Source organism: Camelina sativa, chromosome 4 (assembly GCF_030686135.1).
Source record: "Camelina sativa cultivar CO46 ecotype springtype chromosome 4, ASM3068613v1".
Lineage (NCBI taxonomy): Eukaryota > Viridiplantae > Streptophyta > Magnoliopsida > Brassicales > Brassicaceae > Camelina > Camelina sativa.
Genome location: NC_141883.1, coordinates 17221226 through 17237224, shown reverse-complemented (window position 1 = coordinate 17237224; position 15999 = coordinate 17221226). Strand labels below are relative to the sequence as shown.

General features: G+C 39.4%; 1 protein-coding gene and 2 pseudogenes across 4 annotated transcripts; 2 read left to right on the top strand and 1 right to left on the bottom strand.

The window, feature by feature from the left end:
* The first annotated feature begins 1030 nt into the window (after positions 1-1030).
* Positions 1031-3309, top strand: LOC104711000 (L-type lectin-domain containing receptor kinase I.3 pseudogene; annotated as a pseudogene). Its single transcript, XR_015596792.1, has one exon. The product of XR_015596792.1 is annotated as an L-type lectin-domain containing receptor kinase I.3 pseudogene (transcript).
* Positions 3310-3502: 193 nt separating this feature from the next.
* LOC104790793 (putative arabinosyltransferase ARAD1) lies at positions 3503-5635 on the bottom strand. 2 transcript variants are annotated; one of them, XM_087510256.1, is made up of 3 exons: positions 5336-5635; positions 4394-5247; positions 3503-4275 (listed from the first exon to the last, which is right to left on the bottom strand). In XM_087510256.1, the coding sequence occupies exons 1-3, from the start codon at positions 5337-5339 to the stop codon at positions 3718-3720; spliced, it is 1416 nt and encodes a 471-aa protein (XP_087366382.1). In that variant the 5' UTR covers positions 5340-5635; the 3' UTR covers positions 3503-3717. The 2 variants fall into 2 exon arrangements, with proteins under 2 accessions (XP_087366382.1, XP_010514879.2); XM_010516577.3 differs by having other exon boundaries at positions 4394-5425.
* Positions 5636-7744: 2109 nt separating this feature from the next.
* LOC104790790 (putative L-type lectin-domain containing receptor kinase I.1 pseudogene) lies at positions 7745-10101 on the top strand (annotated as a pseudogene). Its single transcript, XR_015596791.1, has one exon. The product of XR_015596791.1 is annotated as a putative L-type lectin-domain containing receptor kinase I.1 pseudogene (transcript).
* Positions 10102-15999: the final 5898 nt, after the last annotated feature.

Here is a 15999-nt window from a genome sequence, read left to right as displayed (position 1 = left end):
CAAACTTCGTTAGGTATCAATTGATAAATAAAACAGATCTTCATGTCTCTATACAATGTCAACATTGTATGTACTAGTTATAACACCATTAAACATATTTATCATTCTTGTGCAGTTACAAATGTCTTCTGAAGCCTAGAAACTTTGTTGAGGATATTACATTACATATGTATTTTTCTTTCTTTCATCTCTTGATTTTCAAGCTTGCAGCTGAGAAAACCTCACCATTTAATCCAAGAATCTGTAAGTTTCAGAACTAGACAGGCTTACCTATGAAATTGAACAATAATCCAAGTTTGCCATTACAAGTTGGTGTTTAGAACCTTCAGAAGTCATAAATATGCCGTAAAACATGGAAATGAGAAGTCTGAGTAGAAGATTTAACAAAAATAGATCAAAAACCAACAAATCAAGTTACAAACATTATTATTGATTCTTTGGTGAAAAGCAGAAATCAAATTAGAATAAAAGATTCTCTCTGTCTATATAACCTATGATTTGGAGAAAAAGTTCATCAAAGTTTTGACCAAGCAAAGTGCATTTGCTTGGTATTGTCTCTGTTGAAATTATAAAGTGGACTATCTAAATGAATATGTGTGTTATCTAACTCTTGACTTTCTAAATGCTATAGAACTAGCTTGTACCCAAGCATTCGAGATCCCCTTTGAGAGTAGCATTGAATTTTTCTACAAAGTATATAGCTTGCTTTTGTTTGTTTTGCTTGATGGATTATACTATCACAGAGTAGTTGATTTGTTTGCTACAGTTGATCTTTAGAATAACCAGTGTAGACCATTAGATGTTTCTCCCCTGCAGTACTTAATTTACAAGATGGATTTTTACATTATGCAATAACTATGGTATATTTCACGGTCATCTGTGATTATATTGCCATGAAGTCAACTATATGATGCTTATTTTGGGAATATAATTGCGTTGGCTGACAATAGAAATTGCTAGGAAATTTAGAGAAGATTGGAATATTGAAAAATTTGAGTTTGACTTTGTCTTGAAGACTGAAGTTATCACTTGACCTTGTTATCAGAGAAAAACGTACTATAACCAAAAATTCAGAATCTCTTGTTACGTAGATATGGATTATAGACTGCATCTGGTTTTGATCTTCCTCTGTGTTCATCTGATTTGCCTGTCAACTCAACAAGAAACCAGATTTGTTTACAATGGCTTCGATCAAGCAAATCTTTATATTGATGGGAACGCCAGGATCGTACCAGGTGGGCTTTTGCAGTTGACAAATACTACAGAGTTGCAAATGGGTCATGCTTTTTTCAAGCAGCCATTTAGTTTTGATCCTTCTTCTTCTTCTTCACTTTCGTTCTATACACATTTTGTGTGTGCGTTGGTTCCTCCAAAGTTGGGAGGTGTTGGTGGACATGGGATTGTCTTTGTTGTATCTCCTTCAATGGATCTCTCTCATGCATACGCAACTCAGTATTTGGGAGTCTTCAGCAACCCTATAAATGGGACTTCTTCTTCTTCTACTCCTCATCTGCTAGCTATTGAACTCGATACTGTTAAGACAGTTGAGTTTAATGAGTTGGAAAAGCCTCATGTTGGTATTGATGTGAACAGCCCTATATCTGTTGAATCTGCTCTGCCTTCTTACTTTAACAACGTCTTAAGGAAGAATATAAGCATAGATCTTTTGAGTGGGGAGCCTATACAGGTGTGGGTGGACTACGATGGCTCGTTTCTAAATGTGACACTAGCTCCTATAGAAATCGAGAAGCCAAATCAGCCTCTTATATCAAGAGCCATCAATCTTTCAGACATTTTTCAAGAAAAGATGTATGTTGGGTTCTCTGCATCAACAGGGAACATGCTTAGTAACCATTACATACTCGGGTGGAGTTTTAGTAGAAGCAAAGAACTATTACAGACCTTGGACCTCTCTAAACTCCCTCAGGTTCCTCTTCCTAAAGAGGGAAATAAGAAACTATCTCCATTGCATATTGGTTTGGTTGTCTTATTAGTGATCCCTGTGTTGATGGTTCTTGGAGGAATGTATTGGTACAGAAGAAAGAAGTATGCAGAAGTTAAAGAATGGTGGGAAAAGGAATACGGCCCACACCGGTTCTCTTATAAGGCATTATACAAAGCAACAAATGGGTTTCTTAGAGATTGTCGTGTTGGGAAAGGTGGGTTTGGAGAAGTCTACAAAGGAACTCTACCCCGAGGCAGGGTTATAGCTGTGAAAAGACTATCTCATGATGCAGAGCAAGGGATGAAACAGTTTGTTGCAGAAGTTGTAACCATGGGAAATTTACAACATCGGAACTTGGTTCCTCTTCTTGGGTATTGCAGGAGAAAAGGTGAGTTACTTCTGGTCTCTGAGTACATGCCCATCGGTAGTCTTGATCAGTACTTGTTTCATGACGAGAACACATCTCCTTCATGGTTTCAAAGGATTTCTATTATTAAGGACATTGCCTCGGCTCTCAGTTACTTGCATACAGGAACCAAGCGAGTTGTTTTGCACCGGGATATAAAAGCTTGTAACGTCATGTTAGATTCTGAGTTCAACGGGAGGTTAGGTGATTTTGGCATGGCCAAGTTTCACGACCATGGAGCTAACTTATCTGCAACAGCCGCTGTGGGAACCATAGGTTACATGGCACCAGAGCTAATAACAACAGGGACGTCTATGAAAACCGATGTGTATGCCTTTGGTGCGTTCCTTCTTGAAGTAACTTGTGGAAGGCGACCTGTGGAGCCTGAGCTACCAGTCAAAAAGCAGTATTTGGTCAAGTGGGTCTTTGAATGCTGGAAACAGGCTTGTTTACTCGAGACAAGGGATTCAAGATTGGGAGCAGAATTTATATCTGCAGAAGTTGAGATGGTTCTGAAACTTGGGCTGCTCTGCACAAATGCTATGCCAGAAGCAAGGCCTTCCATGGGACAAGTTGTGCAATATCTTAACCGGGACTTACCCTTGCCGGATTTCTTGCCGTCTACTCCAGGTATTGGGGCTTTTATGCCGGTTTCAGTCGAAGCATTATCTGCCATTGGGGTTCCCAGTTTAAGGAACTCATCAGTTTCTATGTTTGTTACTCACACGATCTTGGACGGGCATGGAAGATGAAAGTTCTAACAAACTGTGTATTCTCTGCATCTAAATCTGTCTGGCTGCTTATATGTTTTAACTTAAGTGTTGATAATGTTGTCGGTTGATGTTGTACTCAAACTTCTGTAGGTCTCAGTTGACAAATAAAACAGTGTTAACTTCATTTCTTTGTAAACTGAAATTTTTTTCATACTGTTCTTTGAATCAAAAGGGCCGTTCTGTAACTACAAAACAGTTTGGAAAATGCAGATGAGAAACTCACCATTTAACCCAAGAATCTGTAAGTTTCAGCACTGGACAGGCTTACCTGTGAATTTGAACAATAATCCAAGTTTGCCACTACAGGTTGGTGTTTAGGACCCTCAGATGTCAGAATTTGAAATAAGACATGAAGATGAGAAGTCTGAGTAGAAGATCTAACAAAAAAGAGATCAAAATTAACAAATCAAGTTACAACATTATTATTGTTTCTTTGGTGAAAAGCAGAAACCTAATTAGAAGAAAGACTATCTCTCTATAACCTATGATTTGGAGAAAAAGTTCACAAATCATCTGATCCAACATAAACTTCTCTCTACACAAAAGAAAAACAAAAAAAAACAATTTGAAGTCCAAAAATATCTCATCTTTATTCACCAGAAACTCCGAGGTATCAATGACGACCATCTTGATTCTTTCCCTGTCTCAGAAGCAGATCCAGAATACCTTCTAGACTTATGAATCCTCATTTTAACACTCGGGATTTTACGTGCAATCGCTTGCCATATCATCTGGACTGCATCATCTGGCTTCGATGGGAAATGGAACTCATAATGTTTCTCCACTTCCTGTAATCTATTCCACATTCGTGTCCATTCCTCTTTGCTTATTCCCCTAATCAACTTAACTAGAAAGTTCTCTTTCAATGCATCAGATGTGCGAACAAACACCGAGAACTCAGAGTAATCAATAACATCCTCGAAAGGAAGCTCAATGTCGTCACTAATAATGACAGGCACGCAGTGACTGGCAATAGCGTCAAAGAGACGGTTCGATGAAGGAGTATCCCCAGCAATGTTGAGGCAGAACTTGGAGTTGTGCATCCCCTGGCTTGCTTTGTTTATGCCTCCATTTCTCACACTCCCAAACGAGAAATGCACATCTTTCTCATCTTGCAAGAGGTAGAATAACTCCTGACGCACAAACCCGCCCTGAAATATATATATATGACACATTGGAAGCAAAACTTTATTTAGTATTTGATCAGAAGGACTCAAACATATCTCAAATTCAAGCGCTAAAGCAAGGTAACAACAAAAATAGACTCACATCTTTTCTGTAGATAGCACCCTGAAAATAAAGCAGAATCGGTCTGCTATCAAAACCAGACGAATCGTTCTCATAAGCTTTGATAACATGCTTATAAGGCGCAATGACATCTTTCTCAACGTTAGCCACAGTAGGAGGATACCTACCAAAGTCAGAGAGTATAAAAATCGCAGGAAACAGCTTGTTTCTAGCATCCAACATACTATTAGGGTGATGAGCAAGAACCACATGATCTCTCCCACCCGATCTCTTCCACTCCTCTTGAGCAGTCAAGAAACTAACCACCTTCCTCTGCAAATCCTTGTTCCTACTAATCTTCTGATGAGGATTCACTTTAGAAAACCGATTATAACTCAACGAAGAAAAAAACGGCACAAAGATCACATCAGCTTCAGTCGAGTTATAAACCCGTTTCGCAGCAAATTCCCTGGGAGCATTCTCATACTCGGACGCAAGTAAATCTAATGTAAGCCAATACTCAATACTATGCTGCAGATTCAACCCTCCAGGGTAAGGTGGTATAAACTTCTGAACATCAGGCCATACATTACTATCACTACCCTTACCATCAGGTTTCCAATCTAACAATCCGAAATGAAACTCAGGATCCATGTTATACATATAAACCTTAAGAGGACCATCCTTAACACATCTACTACTACTACTACTACTACTACAATGCTCATCTCTCTCTCTCTTTACTAGCTTTTTCAGATTCACATCATCAACGAACGATTTAGATGAGAATGTGGAGCTGAGGAAACGATTGTGAGCAGTGGAACGCAATACGAAGTAACAAGAGAGAGCGAATAAGATGGTGGTGACGACGAATAAGGATAGTAAGAGGTTCCGAGCTACATACCCAATTGCAGAACCATTCTTATCAACCATTGTTATTATAAAGGGGATCTAATTAGAAAAGAGAATCGATCAAACACATACCCATGAATCAGGTTGATTACATCAATCTAGGGTTAAGTGTTGTTGTTGTTGATGCGAGGCTATTTTGCTCGATTCGAGGGAATGGAAAAAAGTCACGTTTCGAATTGGGAAGCGAGAGAGAGATTGGTGGTGAGGGGAATGTAGAAGAAGAGGAAGAAGAAGAAGAAGGAGAAGGTTCTTCTTTGGGGTGGTGAGTTTGATGATCTCTCATGGAGACGAGACAATGCGGCGGAGAACAAGGAAAGAACAAACGGTGTTGAAGCTTCAGCGATCGTAAAGTTTTCTATAATTAAACTCTTTAATTTTATTTTATCTTTTTTTGTATTAATATAGAGCTTTTTGTAATTTATTCATCTTTTTTTTTCCTCATTTTGTATGTTTTTTGGATAAATTATAGAATTAGGCATTTTTTTCTCAGTTTCTTATAGAATTGGGACTTATAGTCCGGACTTGTCGAAATAGGCATTTGTTGTCAATCAAAAAGACCAAATTAACCCTCTCACATAGAAAATGTATTCTTTCGTCGTCAACCAAATTTTTTTACGATTCTTAGATCTCCACCATGGCTTCAAGAAGACTTGCCGATGCCAGTGGCTGCTCCCCGTTTTCTGTTTTGCATCTGGCCGAGGTGTAGTCAAGGAATGTTTCTTATCTTCCTTTCAACAGTTTAGTTTTTATTTAATCTATGATTTTGAAGGTTTTAGAAGGAAATTAAGATTTCAATTGCCAAGAATAAAAGAAGAATTTCATGCTTTTGTTTTGGGTATGTGTTAATTGGTTAATATTACATCATCTTCTTTGATTGAATCGACAAATTGTGTTTCATCTTTTCCAATTAATATCCGAGATTCGATTAATGTTTAGAGCCCTTGGGTTCACAAGATATTATCTCCTTAGGGTTTAGATTTCTTCATTCAACATAAATATATTGAATTCATTGATGGTTTTGATTTAGAGAAGAATTTGTGGTCGATTCGACAATAAAAAAAAAAAAAACAATGGTGGTTGTCGGGTGGAGAAGGAAGAAGAAGAATGCAAGGACATAACAGTATTTCTCTATAAACTAAAAATACCAAAAATTGAGAGTATGGACAATAATACCTAATTTCAAATATTTGGCCCAATAAAGCCCCAAATCAGTAAATATCTCTATGTTTTTTATTCTTTATAGTTTGTAATCTGAAATATCTAGAATGTCTGATCAACTTTAATTGAATGAAATGTCTTTTTCCTTTTCTTGTAACTTTTTTTTTTTTTTTTTTTTTCTTCTAACCTGAAATATTTTAATTCAATCATTGCTTAGTTACAAATAGGAGATGGTTGATGTTAGCTTTGGATTGTTCGTAGGCATCCTTACTAAATCTCATCTACAGGTTGTTGGAGACAGAGCCGCCCAAAATTTTTTAACATGAAGAAGCTAAGTAGTTTGTGCTAGGTTTGAGCTCATGACTTCTAAGTTACCTACATTACACAACTTAACCACTAGGGTACACTAATATTTCGAAAATAAAGGCCGATTTTTTGCCTATATATTTAACAGGTGGTTGGAGACAGAGCCGCCCAAAAATTTTTAACATGAAGAAGCTAAGTAGTTTGTGCTAGGTTTGAGCTCATGACTTCTAAGTTACCTACATTACACAGTTACCTACAGGTGGTTCGAGACAGAGCCGCCCAAATTTTTTTAACATGAAGAAGCTAAGTAGTTTGTGCTAGGTTTGAGCTCATGACTTCTAAGTTACCTACATTACACGGCTTAACCACTAGGGTACACTAATATTTCGAAAATAAAGGCCGATTTTGTGCCTATCTTTTTAACAGCCGCAAGCACTTGCTTCATCTGCTTGTGTCTTTCGCCTGCTCTGATTGGAGAGAAAAGTTTTTCTTGCATCTTAAAACTAGTGTATTGTATAAGGGTTAAACCTTGTTGCATATGTCTTTAGTTTAAGGGTTTGTCTTATTTTCTCGTGTTTAAATTCTCAATTTTGTAATTTTTTTTCTTAGTTTCGTATTATGTTTTCGAGAATTTTTTGTTGTTCGCCTGTTTGGTTTCTCTTTTTTGAGCTTTAGATTTCGGGTATAACTTTGTTTTCCGCCGGCTCAATATATCAATATTTCACATAAAAATATCTCAAATAACCCTTAAATTTTGTGAAGTACTCTAGTATTTAAACCTTTTATTTGAAATTTTGAATTATTCTAGTATTCGTATCCAAAAAAAAAAAAAGTACATTGTCAAAACGAGAGAGTAGACCATATACTTTTCTAAACGAATAAAACAATTATATTTTGAGTAATTATTAGTTGTTACGGTCACATTATAGAGATTAAGAAGTCTCAAGTCAACTCTTTTTGTACCCTTGAGGGGGAATAATATAATTCTTGAACTTGGAAAGTTGAATAATTGTTATATTTCGTCGACTTGGAACGTTCAAAATTGAGTTTGAAGTGCTTCATCCTTTATGAGTTATGACATGAACTTGTGATTTCAGAAACCAAACGAGGCTTGCCTCTGCTTTTTCATTACCGATGATGGCTCAAATATTTCATCTTCTTCTTCTTCTCTCCTTCATCTTCTTTGTTAATCTGATTTGCTTTTCGAGTCAACAACAAGACTTCAGTTTCATCTACAATGGCTTTGATTACCAAGACCAAGCTGATATTCAGCTTGACGGTCCTGCAAGAATCCAATATCCACCAGGACTTTTGCAGCTAACAGACGCCGAAACTCAGCAAATGGGTCATGCTTTCTTCAACCGTCCATTCGATTTCGGTTCAGCCTCATTTCCATCTATCTCTTTCTCGACTCATTTCGTATGCGCTCTTGTCCCTAAGCCTGGAGTTCCTGGTGGTCACGGGATTGCCTTTGTTCTATCATCTTCAATGGATCTCAGAAAAGCAGATCCAACTCAGTACTTAGGAATCTTTAACACCTCAAGTAATGGATCTCCTTCTTCTCATCTTTTAGCTATTGAGCTTGATACTGTCCAAAGCGCTGAGTTTGACGACATTGACGATAACCATGTCGGTATAGACGTTAAAAGCCTCCACTCCATTGATTCTGCTTCAGCTTCTTATTATTCGGACAGAGAAGGGAAGAACAAAAGTTTAATACTCTTGAGTGGAGATCCTATTCAGGTATGGATTGATTATGAAGATACTCTACTTATCGTTACTTTAGCACCTCTAAGAGATCAGAAGCCAAGTAAGCCTCTTTTGTCAAGAACCATTAATCTCACTGAAATTTTCCCTGATCGAAAAGCATTTCTAGGGTTTTCTGGATCGACTGGATCATTGATAAGTAACCAATACATCTTAGGGTGGAGTTTCAGCAGAAGCAGAGTTTTACTAAAGAGCCTTGACATCTCTAAACTTTCCCCGGTTCCTATTTTCACAGAACCGAGGAAAACAAGATCTCCTCTACTTATTGTTCTTTTTGTTATACTCTCCCTCGTAGTAATCGTGGTTCTAGGGGGATATTATTGGTACAGAAGAAAGAAGTATGCAGAACTTAGAGAGCCATGGGAAAAACAATACGGCCCGCTTCGTTATTCCTATAAATCTCTGTACAAAGCAACAAGAGGGTTTAACAAAGATGGTCGTCTTGGAAGAGGCGGTTTTGGAGAAGTGTATAAAGGAACTCTGCCTCTTTTAGGAGATATAGCGGTGAAAAGACTATCACACGATGCAGAGCAAGGGATGAAACAGTTTGTAGCTGAAGTTGTGACAATGGGAACTTTACAGCACAAGAATTTAGTACCTCTTCTCGGATATTGCAGGAGAAAAGGAGAGTTGTTGCTGGTATCTAAGTACATGGGAGGAGGTAGTGTTGATCAATACTTGTTCCACGGCGAAAAACTGCCTCTTTCGTGGTCTCAAAGACTCGTTATACTGAGAGATATTGCATATGCGCTCTGTTACTTGCATACAGGAGCTAGTCAAGTTGTTTTACACCGAGATATCAAAGCTTCTAATGTCATGTTAAACGAACATTTTCAAGCTTTTTTAGGAGATTTTGGGATGGCTAGGTTTGATGATCATGGAGCTAACCTCTCAGCAACAGCAGCTGTAGGAACCATAGGTTACATGGCGCCAGAGCTAATATCAACAGGAACTTCCACTAAAACCGATGTGTATGCATTTGGTGCATTCATGCTTGAAGTAACATGTGGGAGGAGACCATTTGATCCTGAGATGCCGGTTGAGAAACGTCATTTGGTCAAGTGGGTTTGTGAGTGCTGGAGGAAAGATTCTCTAATTGACGCTATAGATACAAGACTGAGAGGTAAATTCACACTCGGGGAAGTCGAAATGGTTCTGAAACTTGGGTTGCTTTGTACAAGCATCGTGCCAAAATCAAGACCTTGCATGGACAAAGTGGTGCAATACATAAACATACACCAAATATTACCGGATTTTTCTCCAGATACTCCCGGGATCGGAGTTTCCACTCCGGTGTTAATGGGAATACCTGGCTTAGGAATCACTTCCAGTTCAGTGACCTCATCATTATCAGTACCATTAGTTCCTCCTTTCTCTGCCAACAACTCAATGTTCATTTCTCACACAATCATATATGGTGATGGAAGATGAAATTTAACAACCTTCTTCACATTGCTTTGGTGTACAGGATGCAGATTTTATCTGTCTTATTGTCAATATATAATGTTTAGACTTTGTATCATTTCTGTTGTGAAGATGTTTTTATTTTGGTTACATATATTTCTGTAACACTCCAATGTATGTTTATATATGTGGTTTTTCTGAGCGAGGTAGTGTCTTTGATTGAAGGAGCATATGGAATTATGATTTATGTAAGGAAAGACTTCTGTATTATTGAGATGTTTGTACAATATATATACATAAGATCCGTAGGGTTTCACCACTACTAGTTACACATTTATCCTTTACATATATAACTCTCCTATACGCCCCCTCAAGATGGAGGGAGTTTCTGCACTCCAATCTTGACATTAAGGGTATGAAAGCGAGGACCCGATAGAGGTTTAGTCAATGCATCCGCGAGCTTATCATCCCCAGATATGTGAGCAACACGCAAGACACCCGATTGAACGTGCTCTCGGACAAAGTGATAATCAATAGCAACGTGTTTCATCTTGGTATGGAACACCGGGTTTCCACACAGGTAAGTAGCATCAATGTTATCACAGTAGATAACAGGAGCTAATGGTAATGTAATACCCATTTCTTGAAGCTGAGCAAACCCACCGCAGTTCAGAGGCTGTATTCCCAACCGAGCGATACTCGGATTCTGTGGAGGAACGAGACACACTGCGCTGTTTCTTGGAGGACCAGGAGATGGGACTACCACCAAAGTAGATAATGTAAGCATTGGTGGAGACGTAGTTGGCACGATCACGACCCCAATCAGCATCAAAAACGCATGGACCGTGAGCGGAGCATCTCAGCGTAGGAAAATACCAAGAGAGCGAGTACCATTAAGATAACGCAATACACGCTTAACCGCCTGCCAATGTGCATTAGTCCGTTTATGCATAAATTAGGATAAACGATTTACCGAGAAAGCAATATCAGGTCTCGTGAACGCCAAGTATTGAAGGCTGCCAACCACCATTCGATAGTCCTTGGCATCCGCAAGTGGTGTCCCAGACAAAGCCGTAAGTGTGGAGGAGGACGACATAGGCGTGGGAACAGGTTTAGAGTCAAGCATATTCGTCTTTGCTAAGAGATCAGTGATGTACTTGCGCTGCATCAAATGAAGCCCCTTTGATGTTCTAGTCACCTCAATGCCTAAGAAATAACTCAAAGGACCAAGGTCTTTAAGTGAGAACCGATGAGCCAAGGAAGCATGAAACGCCTTCACCAAATGCGTTGGACCAGTGATGATAATGTCATCCACATAAACAAGAACATAGATATAATCTCGACCATGTTTGTAGATAAACAGTGAATTATCCGCCAAAGACGTCTTGAACCCCGATTGTAAAAGAAATTGCCGCAGTTCCTGATACCACGCTCTAGGAACCTGTTTTAAACCATGATGAAGTCTGTCACGATCCACAAAGCCTGGAGGCTGTGATACATAAACCTCCTCTTGAAGAGTTCCTTGAAGAAAAGCATTGTTGATGTCTACTTGTTGAATCGCCCAATCACATTTCACAGAAACCTCGAGAACCAGACGTATAGTCGTGGATTTGATAACTGGACTGAATGTATCATAATAATCAATGCCATATTGCTGATTGAATCCACGAGCAACTAGCCTGACTTTGTACCTGTCGATCGATCCATCAAGTTTATATTTCAAGGTAAAGATCCACTTACAGCTTATGACATTCTGAGCAGTCGTCGGTTCCTCGAGATCCCACGAGTGTTCCCTAATTTGTGCATTAATCTCTTCAGCCATCGCATTTCTCTAGTTGGGATCCTTGAGTGCTTGAGCAACCGTTGTCGGAATGACCGGTGAAAGGGAAGCGTCGAGACTAAACTTCGTCTTTGGCTTGCTAATGTAATTCTTTGACCGTGTTTGCATTGGGTGTAGATTTTGTGGTGGTGGAGACGGCACACTAGTCGGAGAGTTAATATCAGGCGTCGGAGACAAAGTGGATGGGGATGTCGTATCGGATCGAGAAGACAATGAATGTGGAGATGGATCGCTTGATGGACTTGGTGAAATTGGGCTTGGTGATACTGGGCTCAGAGGTTGTGTTGGACCTTGTTGGGCCGAAATGGAGAAGGATCATGTGCCCGTTTGGTGCGAGTCTCATGATCGATATCAGGCGAGGCGGACGACGATGACGGGGACAACGACGAGGGTATGTCCGGTGTACGGGACGACACCGGAGAACCAGATGACGTTACTATTGCCGGTGATGTCGGTGGTGCTGGAGAGTGACGATCTGAACACGGAGGCGCAGAAGAAGGGGCTGGTGAAGGTGATGCAAGTGGCAACGGAGTGGCCGAATTCCAACTGTGTGAATCAACGGTGGTCGACGGCACAAGCACAGGTGATACACTGAACGAGTGAGTGGTAGCAAAGGGATATTGTGTTTCTTCGAACTGAACATGCCGAGATACGTAAACCCGGTATTGCTTGACGTCCAAGCATAAGTACGCACTTTGTGTGAGTGAATACCCTACAAACACACACGGTGTGGAATGCAGCTCAAGCTTATTGTGGCGATATGGACGCAACCAAGGGTAGCAGACACATCAAAATACTTGTAGCTTGAGATAGTTTGGTGTTGTCTTGAAAAGACGCATGTAGGGAGAGTCGCCTTGAAGCACATCGGTGTTCATCCGATTGATCAAATAGATCGCCGTCGCAAAGAAATAAGGCCAATAAGAACACGGTACAGAAGCATGATTAAGCATCGTGAGGCCCGTTTCAACTATATGTCGATGCTTCCTCTCGGAGATACCGTTATGTTCCTGTGTATGCGGCGGTGTAGTGAAATGCGAGATGCCGTGTTGAGCCAAAAACGAACGTAAGGCAATAAACTCACCACCATTATCCGAATACAAAGTGCGAATTTTGGTTTGAAATCGATTCTCCACTAGAGCCTTAAAGGCAACAAAAACATCTTTAACTTGAGGTTTTTGTTTGAGGGGATAAAGCCAAGTGTATCTTGTAAAGTGATTAACCAAAACAAGATAAGATTTGAATTTTTCAGAGGATATTATAGGAGAAGACCACACATCAGTATATATGTATTTAAGAGGTTGAGAAGAGGTAATTGTGTTTAAAGCAAATGGAATCTTGTGACTTTTATTGATAAAACAATCTGAGCAAGACAAAGTTTTTTGTGTGGAAGAAGAAAGAGGTAAGGAGAATATGGAGACAATTGATTTTAAAACGGAAAGAGAGGGATGACCAAGTCTAAGATGCCAAGTGGAGAAATCGATTTTTGGTGAGAGTGATGTCGCAAAAACGTTGATGGAGTTTTGATGTACCGGCCACTCATACAACCCATTCTTAGTTCTGCCTTGGAGTAACTTGACCCCCGTGTTCAGATCCATCACCTGAAAATGAGCAGGGAAGAAGGCAACCGCAACGTTATTAGCATTACATAATCTATACACAGAGATTAAGTTCTTGCTAATATCCGGAACATATAAAAGATCAGTTAAAACAAGATGTCGAGAAGGTGTAGGAAGTAAACCGTAACCCGTATTAGCGATCTTAAGACCAGAGCCGTCAGCTAAGGCAACCTCCTCGCCCCCGGTGTAAGGCTGATGAAGCGAAAGATTGGATAAATCAGAGGTCAAGTGATGCGTAGCACCATTATCCATGATCCAATTGGCCGGATTATATGGGGGAATGGTTGCAACATTGGCACGAGGTTGCCATGGCATGCTCGGTGTATAACTACCACCGGAGGAGGTAGAAGCGGAGCCAGACGCCTGGAACTGAGAACACCTTCGCGCACTATGGCCAAAGACACCACAGAGTTGGCAACGACCTTGGTAGCCACGGCCTTGAGATCCTCGAGGGTGATGGTGTTGACCGCGAGGGGCATAGCGGTTGGAGGAACGAGGATTTTTGTTATTGCCATAACTCTTGTAAGACGCAGCATTAGCAGTGACAGGAACAAGCGACGAAACTGAACCTTGGGAGAGAAGCTTCAACTCATAGTTGATCAATTTTTCATGCAACGTTGTTAAAGACGGGGGTGTGTCACGTCCATCAACTTGATCAATCACCGGTTTGTAATCCTCTGGAAGTCCGGCGAGAATATAATCAATTTGCTTTTCAGGTTCATAAGGTTTCCCAAGCAGAGCAAGCTGATCAAAACGAGTAATGAAGCCTTGAACGTATTCATCGACCGACGAGAGCCCTTCTTCCACGTGCGGATCTGTTCACGGATCTGCTTAATGTGGCCCCAACTTGGACGAGCATAGGTAGAGGAGAGAAGACTCCAGTCTGAGCAGAGGTGGTGGTTTTAGACAAGACCGGTTGAACCTCCACCGAAATTTCACCCAACAGAGAAGAGTAAATGAGTTGATCTTGGCGCTCCCAGAACGTGTAATCAGGATTGACCGTAGTAGCACCATTCGTCGTAACAGTAAAAGCCGGTGCAGCCACAGATCTGTCGAGGTAACCGGCATGACCATAGCTGGCAAGCAGAGCACGCACTTGACGATTCCACATCAAGAAGTTGGAGGCAGTGAGCTTGGTGACGTTCGACATATTGATCGTGTGGAGGTTTGTGGTAGCAGATGAGTCAATGACATCAGAAGAGGACGCCATGGAAAGAGGAGCAAGGAGGAAGAAAAGTCGAAGAAAGAAGAAGGAGGCGGCGAGAAGAAAAAAAAAACTAGGTCTTTGAATCCTAATGCTCTGATACCATGTAAGGAAAGACTTTTATATTATTGAGATGTTTGTACAATATATATACATAAGATCCATAGGGTTTTCACCATTACTAGTTACACATTTATCCTTTACATATATAACTCTCCTATAATTTATGGATCATGTTGTAATAAACAATCAGGGTCAGTGGCGGATCTAGAAAAAAAATTTAGCCGGGGCAAATTTTAACTGAAACGGAAAAAAGTTTCTATAAGAATTCAAGTTTTTTGGTGAAAAATATAACTCAAATTTTATTTAAGAAAGACAACCCATTTAAAAAAATTGGTTAAGTTTTTAAGTAACACAATGCTATTAAAAGTATACGGGTTGAAATATTGGTAAAATAAATAGGCAAGTTGGACTTTTAACTTGGTTTTGTATAGATTGGAAGACGCATTTGATGTAAAAAAACGTGTGAATATAGAAAAACCTGAATAATAGGGGCAAAAAAGAATTTATTACCAGGGGCATAATTCAAAACTGTTATAAAACAGCATTAGTCTAAAAAAATTTGACAGTTGCAACTGCCCCTCCCTACTCTAACGTGGATCCGCCTTGATCAGGGTTCTTATGAAAATTGAATCAAAGAAGTAATAAACAAGTTCTGAATATTAAATCTTGTGCTAGTGAATAGTGATGAAACAAAGAAAATGAAAAAAAATTAGGAAACTACACACTTTTTAGGAATTTGGAGAATAGACATTTTTCTCTCTCCTTTCTAATTTAACCCTCAAGTATCAATCATCCTATCAATTTAGCTCAATTTGAAGGTAGATTATTAGTCAAGTATCAATTTTAGTTATACAACTATCTCAAAAAGGAAGGGATCCAAGAAAATCACAAAGGAGAGAGCCACAAAGTATCTATCATCTATTTGCTTCTTTAAAAAAAAATTGAAATCATTACTATTATGGAAGCAAGACGATATCTTATCTTTTTAAGTTGACCGGTTCGTGTGGTTTTGACAAAGTAAGGCTTTTACCGAATGCTTCTTAAACACGTTACCCCATCTTCTTCTCCAGTTGACTCGGAACTCACCACAACTTCGTCTTCAAAGTCATAGAACTTCAGAATCTTAGTCTTACTATGGATCACTTCACCAATAATGGTTTACTTTGAGGTTTATTTCGCTTTAATTTAATCCGACTTGACATTGTTAAAACGATAGTCGACCATATACATTTTCTCAATTAGTAGATTTTTAAACGGAGAAAACTATTATTTTTTAGAGTAATTATCACGATTATATATAATAAAAAGTCTCAAGTCAACTCTTTTGTTTCCTAGAGGGAATATTATTCTTGAACTTGGAACGTAGACAATTGTGTTT

Bases quoted from the DNA above. Each gene is read 5' to 3' on its own strand.
- LOC104790793 (XM_010516577.3), bottom strand. From the start codon at position 5,284: ATGGTTGATAAGAATGGTTCTGCAATTGGGTATGTAGCTCGGAACCTC. The intron at 4,276-4,393 runs GTGAGTCTATTT...TATATATTTCAG, and splicing joins GTGCTATCTACAGAAAAGAT to GGCGGGTTTGTGCGTCAGGA.